This window comes from Chiloscyllium plagiosum, chromosome 5 (genome assembly GCF_004010195.1).
Source record: "Chiloscyllium plagiosum isolate BGI_BamShark_2017 chromosome 5, ASM401019v2, whole genome shotgun sequence".
NCBI lineage: Eukaryota > Metazoa > Chordata > Chondrichthyes > Orectolobiformes > Hemiscylliidae > Chiloscyllium > Chiloscyllium plagiosum.
The window spans coordinates 118,540,267-118,552,166 of record NC_057714.1 but is presented as its reverse complement, the minus strand read 5'-3'; the positions used below and the strand labels follow the sequence as shown (position 1 = coordinate 118,552,166).

General features: G+C 42.8%; 1 protein-coding gene across 1 annotated transcript in view; it reads right to left on the bottom strand.

The window, feature by feature from the left end:
- LOC122550340 (actin cytoskeleton-regulatory complex protein pan1-like) overlaps positions 1-1,393 on the bottom strand; it is a 152,304-nt gene extending 150,911 nt beyond the window's left edge. The window contains exon 1 of the mRNA XM_043691068.1: positions 1,339-1,393. Coding sequence (XP_043547003.1) covers positions 1,339-1,393 — 55 coding nt within the window. The remainder of the gene's footprint in view (positions 1-1,338) is intronic.
- Positions 1,394-11,900: the final 10,507 nt, after the last annotated feature.

Genomic DNA, 11,900 nt, shown 5'->3' with positions numbered 1-11,900 from the left:
CATCTTTTTGGACTGTGGGAGGAAACCGGAGCACCCGGAGGAAACCCACGCAGACACGGGGAGAATGTGCAAACTCCACACAGTCAGTCGCCTGAGTCGGGAATTGAACCCGGGTCTCATGGCGCTGTGAGGCAGCAGTGCTAACCACTGTGCCACCGTGACAACCCTCAGTAGTCAGAAACATGTGCTGCTCATGGCACATAGCTGCCATAGCCAGCACTTCCTCATCCATGAATCACACAAAGCTAGCATCCAAATAGACCAAGACCCAAACAACATTCAGGTTTGCACTGACTAGTGAACAATCACACCTTATAAATGCTAGGCAATGTTCATCGCCAACAACCACCCCTCCATAATCAATCGTGACTTCAACACTGTTCTGGGGGCCTGGGTTCCAATCCTGCCATGACAGATGGTGCAATTTGAATTCAATCTTTTTAAAAATCTGGAATTAAGAGTCTAACAATGACCACAAAACCATTGTCAATTGTCAGGAAAAGCGCAAATAGTTCAATAATGCCCTTTTAGGAAGAAAACTGCCATCTCTATCTTGTCTGGCCTACATGTGACTCCAGATGCACAACAATGTGGTTGAATTTTAACTGCCCTCTGGGCAATTAAGAATAGTTAATAAATGCTAGCCAGCAATATCCTCATCCCATGAGTGAATAAACAAAAAGTAAATTCCCCACTATCAATACCTTGGGGGTTACCATTGACCTGGAACTCAACTGAACTGATCATATAAATGCTGTTGCTACAACAGCAGGTCGGAGGCCAGGAATACTGCAGTGAGTAACTCACCTCCTGATTCCCTAGAGCCTATCCATTACCTACTATGCACAAGTCAGGAGTGTGCTGGATTATTACCCACTTACCTGGATGAGTCCACCTCCACCCAAGAAGCTCAGCACCATCCAGGGGAAAGCAGCCAACTTTAACATTTATTCCCTTTACTACCAAAACACAATGGCAGCAATATGTACCAAGCATAAGATGCAGTGCACCAATTCACCGCAGTTCCTTTGCCAGCTCATTCCAAACTGTAACCATTACCATCAAAAAGGACCACAGCAGCAGATACATGCAAACAGTACTACCTGCAACGTCCCCTCCAAGTCACTCACCATCCTGACTTGGAACTATACTGCCATTCCTTCACTGTTACGAGGTTAAATTCCTGGAACTCCCTCCCTAAAAGAATTGTGGTTGTATATGAGCTATAGCAATTCAAGAAAGTAGATGGCCACACCTTCTCAAGTGAAATTAGGGCAGTCAACCATCAATGCAGCACACAATGAACAAATAAATAAAACAATTCATATATAAACTTACTTCGCTGTAGTTGTTGCATTTCTTCAACTTCTTCTCGCTGCTTCACTGTTGACATGAGAGAAATGTCATTTTTTTGTGTGTCATACTAAACAACTATTTATTTTACATATTAATGCATAGAAACATAGAAAATAGGAGCAGGAGTAGACCACTTGGCCCTTTGAGCCTGCTCCACCATTCACTATGATCATGGATTATCAGCTAATTCAGAATGCAGTTTCTGCTTTCTCCCCAAACCTTTGAACACTTTAGCCATAAGACTACATCTAATTCTTTTTGGAAAACATCCAATTTCTCTGTGGCTCACACTCTCTGGGTGAAAATATTTCTCCTCATCTCAGTTCTAAATGAGCTACCCTGTATTCTTAAAAGTGTAACCCCTGGTTCTGGACTCCCCAGTCGTGCCTACATTTACTGTGTCGAATAATTTTATAAGTGTTTATGTTCATTTCGAAAGTATCAAGTTGGCAAATTTCTTTGTTGTTCTACTGATGTTGTATCAATCTTCTCTTTTACTTCTTTTTAGTTTTCCCTTGATTTATTCTTTCATGGGATGTGGGCATCATTATTACCAATGAACCAATTGGCTTGCTAGGCCACTTCAGATGACAATTAATAGTCAATGACATTGATGGGAACCTGGAAGCATTTGGAGGCCAGAGTGAAGACAAATTGCAGAGAGCTGATGCCCAGAGGGATTTCAGAGACTTGAAACATAAAAAAAAACCTGCCATTCAAACTCAGCTGGTAATAGGTAAGGCAAAGGAAATGTTGGGCTTTAACTCAAAGGCAAATAGTGTGTTGCTGGAAAAGCACAGCCAGTCAGGCAGCATGCGAGGCGTAGGAGAGTCAACGTTTCAAGCATAAGCTCTTCATCAGGAATTATGCTCGAAACGTCAACTCTCCTGCTCCTTGATGCTGCCTGACAGGCTGTGCTTTTCCAAGACCATTCTCTTCAACTCTGAGCTCCAACATCTGCAGTCCTCACTTTCTCCTTTACCTCAAAGGGAGTGGAGCATAGACATTGAGTGAGACAATGCCTAGGACACTGTGAACAGTTCTGTCACCCTATCTAAGAAAAGATATACTAAGATGGAGAGTCTGCCTAATGAAGAGAGCTTCAGTAGGCCGGGCTTGTATGCATTAGACCTTAGAAGAATTAGAATATGTTCTTAGGTGGCTTGACCAGGTAGATGCAGAGAGATTGTTTTCCCTTGTAGGAATGTCTAGGCCCAGAGGGCATCATCTCCGAAAAAGGGACTGCCTATTTAAGACAGGGATGAGGAGAATTGTTTTTGCTCACATGGTAGTGAATCTGCAATAATTCTGTTTGTTGCAAAAGACTGTTGAGTCTGTGTTGTGAAGGATATTCAAAAGTGAGATAGTCAGATATTTAATCAGTACAGGAATCAAGACTAATGAGAAAAAGGCAGGAAACTGGAGTTCAGGTTCTTATATCAGGGAAGACTCAACAGACTGAATGGCCCACTTGAAGTCTAATGTCTTAAGGATGGCTTTGGGCAGTCAGGAGATGAGTTAGTAACCAAAGTTTGTGCGAAGATTTGTAGCTCAGGTGCTCGTTGCTGTGGTTCTGTTCGCCGAGCTGGAAGTTTTTGTTGCAAATGTTTTGTCGACCCCAGGATATTGATAGTGAGGTACTCAGAGATGCTAAAACTATGGAATGTCAAGAGGTAAAGATTAGGTTCTCTCTTGTTGGAAAATTATCATTATCTGGCATTATCTGGGTGAATATTACTTGCCACTTGTCAGGCCATGCCTGGATATTGTCCAGATCTTGCTGGATTTGAACATGGACTGCTTCAGTATCTGAGGAGTTGCAAATGGCACTGCACACTGTGCAATCATCGGCAAACCTCTCCATTTCTGACCTTATGATGGAGAGAAAGTCATTGAGGAAGCATCTGAAGATGATTGGGCCCTGGACATTATCCTGAGGAACTTTTGCAAAGATATCTTGGAGCTGAGATGATTGACCTCCAACAACCATAACTATCTTGTTATCTGCCAGCTCTGAGTGCAACCAGCAGAGAGATTTCCCCAATTCCAACTGATTCCAGTTTTGCCAGGGCTTCTTGATATCACATTCAATCACATGCAGTCTTGATGTCAAGGGCTGTCACTCTCACCTCACCTCTGGAACTCAGCTCTTTTGTCCATGTTTGAACCAAGGCTGTAATGAGGTTAGGAGTTGAACCCAAACGGGGCATCAAGGAGCAGGTGCAGCTCGATGCCACGGTTGACTGTTTCATCACTTGACTGATGATCAAGAGTAAACTGATGGAGAGGTAATTGACAGGTTGGCATTTTCCTGCTTTTTATGTATAGTACATACCTGGGCAAGTTTTTATTTGTTCGGTAGATGCTGGTGTTATACCTGTACCACAACAGCTTGACTCAGGTTACGAAAAGTTCTGCTTTTTTTTCAGCTTTCAGGCATCACAGTTTTTAAATTTTATTTAACTATACACAATACTCCAGCTGAGGTCTAACAAGTGTGTTATACAAGTTCAATACCATCTCAATGCCTTTTTTCTTTACACTACTATTGATACAGCTAAGGACTCCATCTGAGCACCATGCTATCCTCCTCATAGTTAATAACTCTTCTCAGCTTTTCAATGTTTTGTAAATTTTAAAACAGTCCCCTGCACGCAATATCCAGATTATCAATATCATGAATAGAAAGGGTCTGACTTAAGACTGACTCCTGGAGAACTCCACAACAAATCTCCCTCCAGCCCACTAAATATGTATTGACCATCACTCTCTGTTTCCTATCACTCGATAATTTTATGCCCATGTTGCAACTGTCCCTTTTGTACCATGATGTATAATTTTCCTCACAATTTTTTAATGTGGCACTGGATCAAACATCTTCTGGAAATCTATGTATACCGTATCAACAGTTTTACGATCAGACAGGAGCAGAAGTAGACCATTCAGCCCATCAAGTCTGCTCAGCTATTCAATAACATGATGGCTGCTGTGATAATCTTTAATTCCAGTTTCCTGACTTCTCACCAAAACCCTTGATCCTTTACTGAAGAAAACTATGTCTAGCTCAGCCTTGAACACACTTTGTGATCCAATCTCAACAGCCCTAAGTGGTAAAACTTCATAAATCCAGAAGGCCAGGTAAATGAAGTGACCCTGGAAATGGTGAATGCATTAATATTCACCTTCCAAGATTCTATCTATAGATGAGACATAGAGTCATGCAGTCATAGAGTCACAGAGATGTACAGTATGGAAATAGACCCTTCGGTCCAACTTGTCCATGCCAACCAGATATCCTAACCTAATCCAGTCCCATTTGCCAGCACTTGGCCCATATCCTTCCAAACCTTTCCTATTCATATACCATCCAGATGCCTTTTAAATGCTGTAATCATACAAGCCTTCGCCACTTCGTCTGGCAGCTCATTCCATACCAGTATCACCTTCTGTGTGAAAAAGTCGCCTATTAAGTCTGTTTTAAATCTTTTACCTTTCAACCTAAACCTATGCCCTCTAGTTCTGGACACCCCACCCCAGGGCAAAGACCTTGTCTATTTACCCTATCCATGCCCCTCATGATTTTATAAACCTCGATAAGGTCACCCCTCAGCCTCCGATGCTCCAGGGAATACAGCCCCAGCCCTATTGGCCTCTCCCTGTAGCTCAAATACTCCAACCCTGGCAACATCCTTGTATATCTTTTCTGAATCTTGCAAGTTTCACAACAGCCTTCCAATAGAAAGGAGACCAGAATTTTTCACAATATTCCAAAACTGGCCGAACCAATGTCCTGTACAGCCACAACACAATCTCCCAACTCCTATACTTAATGCTCCGACCAGTAAAGGAAAGCACACCAAATGCCTTCTTCACTATACTATCTACCTGTGACTCCACTCCAAGGTCTCTTTGTTCAGAAACTATACCTCCTATGTTCACATCCAAATCATTAAATGATGAAAAGCAGTGGACCCAGCATCGATCCTTGTGTCACTCCACTGGTATAGGCCTCCAGTCTGAAAAACAACCCTTCACCACCACCCTCTGTCTTCTACCTTTGAGCCAGTTCTGTATCCAAATGGCTAGTTCTCCCTGTATTCCATGAGATCTAACCTTGCTAACCAGTCTACCATGAGGAACCTTGCTGAACGCTTTGCTGAAGTCCATATAGATCACCTCTGCCCTCGTCAATCCTCTTTGTTACTTCTTCAAAAACCCCAATCAAGTTCATGAGACATGATTTTCCATGCACAGAGCCATGCTGACTATCCCTAATCAGTCCTTGCCTTTCCAAATATATGTAAATCCTGTTCCTCAGCATTCCCTCCAATAACTTGCCCACCACTGATGTCAGGCTCACAGGTCTATCATTCCCTGAGTTGTCCTTACCACCTTTCTTAAATAGTCGCACCACGTTTGCCAACCTCCAGTCTTCCGACTATCGATGATACAAACTTCTCAGCAAGGGGCCCAGCAATCACTTCCTTCGCTTCCTACAGAGTTCTAGGGTACACTTGATCAGGTCCTGGGGATTTATCCGCCTTTATATGTTTCAAGACATTCAGCACCTCTTCCTTTGTAATATGGACATTTTTCAAGATGTCACCATCTGTTTCCCCAATGTCTATATCTTCCATGTCCTTGTCCACAGTAAACACTGATGCAAAACATTCAGTTAGTATCTCCCCCATTTCCTGTAGTTCCACACATAAGCTGCCTTGCTGATCTTTGAGGGGCCCTATTCTATCCTTAATTACCCACTTGTCCTTAATGTATTTATAAAATCCCTTTGGATACTCCTTAACCCTACTTGCCAAAGCTATCTCATGTCCCCTTTTTTGCCCTCCTGAATTCCCTCTTTCATATACTCCTACTGCCTTTATACTCTTCTCAGGATTCACACGATCTCTGCTGTCTATAAGCCCATGTCTCTGCTGACATAAGCTTCCTTCTTTTTCTTAAACAAAACGTCAAGCTTTCTAGTCATCCAGTATTCCCTACACCTACTGGCCTTGCCTTTCACCCTAACAGGTATTAACTGTCTCTGGATTCTCATTATCTTATTTCTGAAGGCTTCCCATTTTCCAGCTGTCCCTTTACCTCTGAACATTTGCCGACAATCAGTTTTTGAAAGTTCTTGCCTCATACATCAAAATTGGCCTTCCTCCAATTTAGAAGTTCAGCTTTTAGATCCAGCTATCCTTTATCATCACTATTTTAAAACTAATAGAATTCTGGTCTCTGGCCACAAAGTGCTCCCCCACTGACACCTCAGTCACCTGCCTTACCTTATTTCCCAAACGTAGGTCAAGTTTTACAGCTTTTCTAGTAGTAGACTCCTACAGCACAGAGACAGGCCTTTGGCCCAAAGTGCTCCATGCTGACCAAAATATCTATCCACGCTAACCCTATCTCCCTGTACTTGGTCCACATCCTTCTAAACCTTTCCTATCCATTTATTTGTCCAAATGCCTTTTAAATGTTGTTAATGTACCTTCCTTAACCACTGCCGCTGGCAGCTCATCCATATACATACCATTCTCTGTTGGTAAAAATGTTGCCTCTCAGGTTCCCTTTTATTCTCCACCCCCCCAACCTTAAACTTATGCCCGTGGCTCCCCAATCCTGGAAAAATAACTGAGTGTATTCACCCTATCCTTGCCTCTCATGATCTTGTACATCTCAATAACATCCCCCCTCAGTCTCCTACTGTCTGAAGAACAAAGTCCTCACTTGTTCAATTTCTCCTTACAACTCAGACCATTAAGCCCTGGCAACATCCTTGTAATTTTCTTCTGGCGCTCTTTTCCAGTTTAATAACTTCCTTCCGAGAACATAGAACACAGAACAGTACAGCACAGTACAGGACCTTTGGCCCTTGATGTTGTGCGCACCTTTTATCCTACTCTAAGATCAAAAAACCAACACACCCTTCATTTTACTATCATCTAAGTGCCTATCCAAGAGTCACTTAAATGTCCCTGGTGTATCTGACTCTACTACCACTGTTGGCAATGCATTCCACGCACCCACCACTCTCTGAATAAAGAAATTACCTCTGACATGTTCCCTAAACCTTCCTCCAATCACCTTAAAATTATGGTCCCTCGTGACAGACATTTCTGCCCTGGGAAAATGTTTCTGGCTATCCACTCTATCTATGCCTCTCATCATCTTGTACACCTCTGTCAAGTCACCTCTCATTCTTCTTTCCCCCATGAGAAAAGCCCTAGCTCCCTCAACCTTCCGTCATAAGACATGCCCTTCAGTCGCAGGCAGCATGCTGGTAAATCCTCTCTAAAGCTTCCCTCTCTAAAGCTTCCCTCTCTAAATCTTCCACACCTTTCCAATAATAAGGCCACCAAAACTGAGCACAATATTCCAAGTGTGGTCTAACCAGGGCTCTACAGAGCTGCAGCATAACATTGCGGCTCTCAAACTCAATCCCCTTGTGAATGAAAGCCAACAAACCATATACCTTCTGAACAACCTTAACAACCCTGTGACAACTTTGAGGGATATACGGATGTGGACCCCAAGATCCCTCTAATCCTCCACACTGCCAAATATCCTGCCTTTAACCCTGTATTCTGCATTCAAATTTGACCTTCCAAAGTGAATGATTTCACACTTTCCCAGGTTGAACTCCATCTGCCACTTCTCAGCCCAGTTCTGCAACCTGTCAATGTCTCGTTGCAACCTACAACAGCCCTCCACACTATCCACCACTCCACCAACTTTTGGTCATTGGCAAACTTACTCACCCACCCTTCCATTTTCTCATCTAAGTCATTTATAAAATTAACAAAGAGCAAAGGTCCAAGAAATGATCCATATGGAACACCACTTGTCACTGAGCTCCAGTCTGAATACTTGCCATTTACTATCACACTCTGTCTTCTATGGGCTAGCCAAATCTATATCAGACAGCCAAATCTCCCTGTATCCCTTGCCTCCTCACTTTCTGAATGAGCCTACCATGGGCTCAAATGCTCTCAAATGGGCTAAAATATCTCTACACAACAACCATAACTCTACTTCCGTCAATGTGTTTTGTCACATCCTCAAAGTATTGAATAAGGTGTGTGATGCATGACCTGCTCCTCACAAAGCCATGTTGACTATCTTTAATCAAGTTATGCTTTTTCAAATAATCATAAATCCTATCTCTCAAAATCCTTTCCAATAATTTGCCCATGTCCGATGTAAGACTGACTGGTCTATAATTCTGAAGAAGGGCTTATGCCCGAAACGTCGATTCTCCTTCTCCTTTGATGCTGCCTGACCTGCTGCGCTTTTCCAGCAACACATTTTTAAGCTCTGATCCCCAGCATCTGCAGTCCTCACTTTCTCCTAGTCTATAATTCCCAAGGTTAACCCTATTTTGATAGTAAGGTGACCAAAACTGAACACAATATTCCAAGTTAGCCTCACCAATGTCCTATACATTTGCAACATAACTTCCCAACTTCTATAACCAATGCCCTGACTGATGAAGGCCATTGTGCCAAAAGCCACCTTCACTGCCCTGCCTCTGTGTACACAGATCTCTGAAAGTTGTACACAGATCTCTGAAACTGTACACAGATCTCTGAAAGTTGCCACCCAGGTAAATAGTGCGGTGAGGAAGGCATATGGCGTACTGGCGTTTATTGGTAGAGGAATTGAATTGTGCCAAAAGCCACCTTCACTGCCCTGCCTCTGTGACTCCACTTTTAAAAAATCATGCACCTGAACTCCAAGGTCCACTACAGTCCTTAAGGCCCTACCAGTGGCTCTACCATTCACCATGAAACTCCTTTCTTGATTTAACTTTCTAAAATGCAAGACCTCACATTTATCTATATTGAACTCCATTTGACATTTCTTGGCCCACTTCCCCAGCTGATCAAGGTCCTGCTGCAATTTTTGGTAACCTTCCTCGCTGTCCACAATACCGCCTATTTTAGTGTCATCTGCAAACTTACTGATCATGCCTTGTACATTCTCATCCAAATCATTGATATCAATAACAAATCAGCCTGGAGCTCAGTGACAAGTGGTGTTCCATATGGATCATTTCTTGGACCTTTGCTCTTTGTTAATTTTATAAATGACTTAGATGAGAAAATGGAAGGGTGGGTGAGTAAGTTTGCCAATGACCAAAAGTTGGTGGAGTGGTGGATAGTGTGGAGGGCTGTTGTAGGTTGCAACGAGACATTATTCTTCTATGTTCTATGTTCTATGTTCCACTTTTAAAAAATCATGCACCTGAACTCCAAGGTCCACTACAGTCCTTAAGGCCCTACCAGTGGCTCTATCATTCACCATGAAACTCCTTTCTTGATTTAACTTCCAAAATGCAAGACCTCACATTTATCTATATTGAACTCCATTTGACATTTCTTGGCCCACTTCCCCAGCTGATCAAGGTCCTGCTGCAATTTTTGGTAACCTGTCCACAATACCACCTATTTTAGTGTCATCTGCAAACTTACTGATCATGCCTTGTACATTCTCATCCAAATCATTGATATCAATAACAAACAGCAAAGGGCCCAGCACTGACCTCTGAGGCACTCCACTTGTCACAGGCCTCCAGTCCAATAAGCATCCTTACACTATGACCCTCTGTTCCTACCATCAAGCCAATTGTGTATACAGTTTGCCAGCTCTCCCTGGATTCAATGTAATCTGATCTTCCAGAGCAGCCTATCATCTGGAACCTTATCAAAGGCCTTACTGAAATCCATACAGACTGTGTCTACTGCCCTTCCCTCATCAACATTCCTGGTCACTTCATCAAAGAGCTCTAACAAATTTGTGAGTCATGATCTCCCACTCACAAATCTATACCAAGCTGACTACTTCTAATCAAATCCTGTCTTTCCAAATGCATGTGTATATTATCTCTCAGAATCTTCCCAAGTAACTTATCCACCCCACGTGTTAGGCTTACTAGTCTATATTTCCCAGGTTTTTCTTTGCAGCCCTTCGTGAATGAGGGCATAACATTTGCTACTCTCCAGTTTTCCAGGACATCACCCATGGCTAACGATGATGCAAAAGTATCAGCCAGGGACCCCTCAATTTCTTCTCTAGCCTCTTCCAATGTTCTTGGATACATCTGGTCAGGAAAAGGAGATTTATCCAACTTCATATACTCTAATACATATAGCACCTCCTCTACTGTGAGATGGACTGTCCCCAAGATATCACAAATAACTTCCCTAAGTTCCCAAGTAATCTTACCTTTCCTCACGGTGAAATATTCATTGAGGACCTCGCCCATCTCCCTCTGTCCATTTCGGTCCTTGAGGGGCCCCTATTCTCTCTCTAGTTCTTCTTTTTCCTTTAATATACTTAATGGAGTTCAATGTAGCTAAGTGTGAGGTGATTCACTTTGGTAAGTGTAATAAAAAGATGGGGTATTGGGCTAACGGTCGGATACTTGGTAGTGTGGATGAGCAGAGGGATCTTGGTGTCCATGTACACAAATCTTTGAAAGTTGCCACCCAGGTAAATAGTGCAGTGAAGAAGGCATATGGCGTACTGGCTTTTATTCGTAGAGGAATTGAGTTCCGGAGTACTAAGGTCATGTTGCAGTTGTATAAGATTTAACAGGACACAGGCCAAATGCTGGTAAATAGGGCAAGATTAAATTAGAATATCTGGTCGGTATGGATGAATTGGACCGAAGAGTCTGTTTCTATTCTGTACAACTCTATGACTCTAGGACTCGAGATGTTTTAAGATTTCGAGCACCTCCTCTTCTGTAATGTAGACACTCTTCAAGACATCACTAATTATTTCCCCAAGTTCCTTAGCATCCAGAATTTTCTCGACCCTAAATACCGAAGATACCTAAATACCATCTAATGGCTCCACATTAGATGAACTCGCTGATCTTTAGGAGGCCCTACTTTCTCCCTAGTTACTCTTTTGCCCTTCATATACTTGTAGAATCGCTTTAGATTCTCCTTTACCCTATCTGTCAATGCCATTTCCCCTTTTAGCCCTCATGATCTCTTTTAAGTGTACTCCAACACGCTCCATGCTCTTCAAGGAACTCACTTGATCCCAGCTGTCTGTACATGCCAAATGTCTCCTTCATATTCAAGACCAGGGCCTCAGTAACTCTTGTCATCCAGGGGTTCCCTATTCCTGTCAACCTTGCCTTTCACCCTGACAGGAACACATAGACTCTTGAACACTGACTACCTCAATTTTAAAGGATTCCCACTTGCCAGAGTTCCCTTTGCCTGCAAGCAAACTACTCCGATCAACCCCTGCAAGCTCCTGTCTTATTCCATCAAAATTCGTCTTGCCTAATTAAGATCTTGAACCTGTGGGCCAGTTATGTCCTTCTCCATAACTATTCCCTCCTGCCTGTAAGAATCTGTGTTTGAGGATGTGTGGATGTCGAATTGCTTGCTGAGCTGGAAGGTTCATTTTCAGATGTTTCATCACCATACTAGGTAACATCTTCAGTGAGTCTCTGGGCGAAGCATTGCCAGTATTTCCTCCTTTCTATTTATATGTTTGGGTTTCCATGGGCTGGTGAT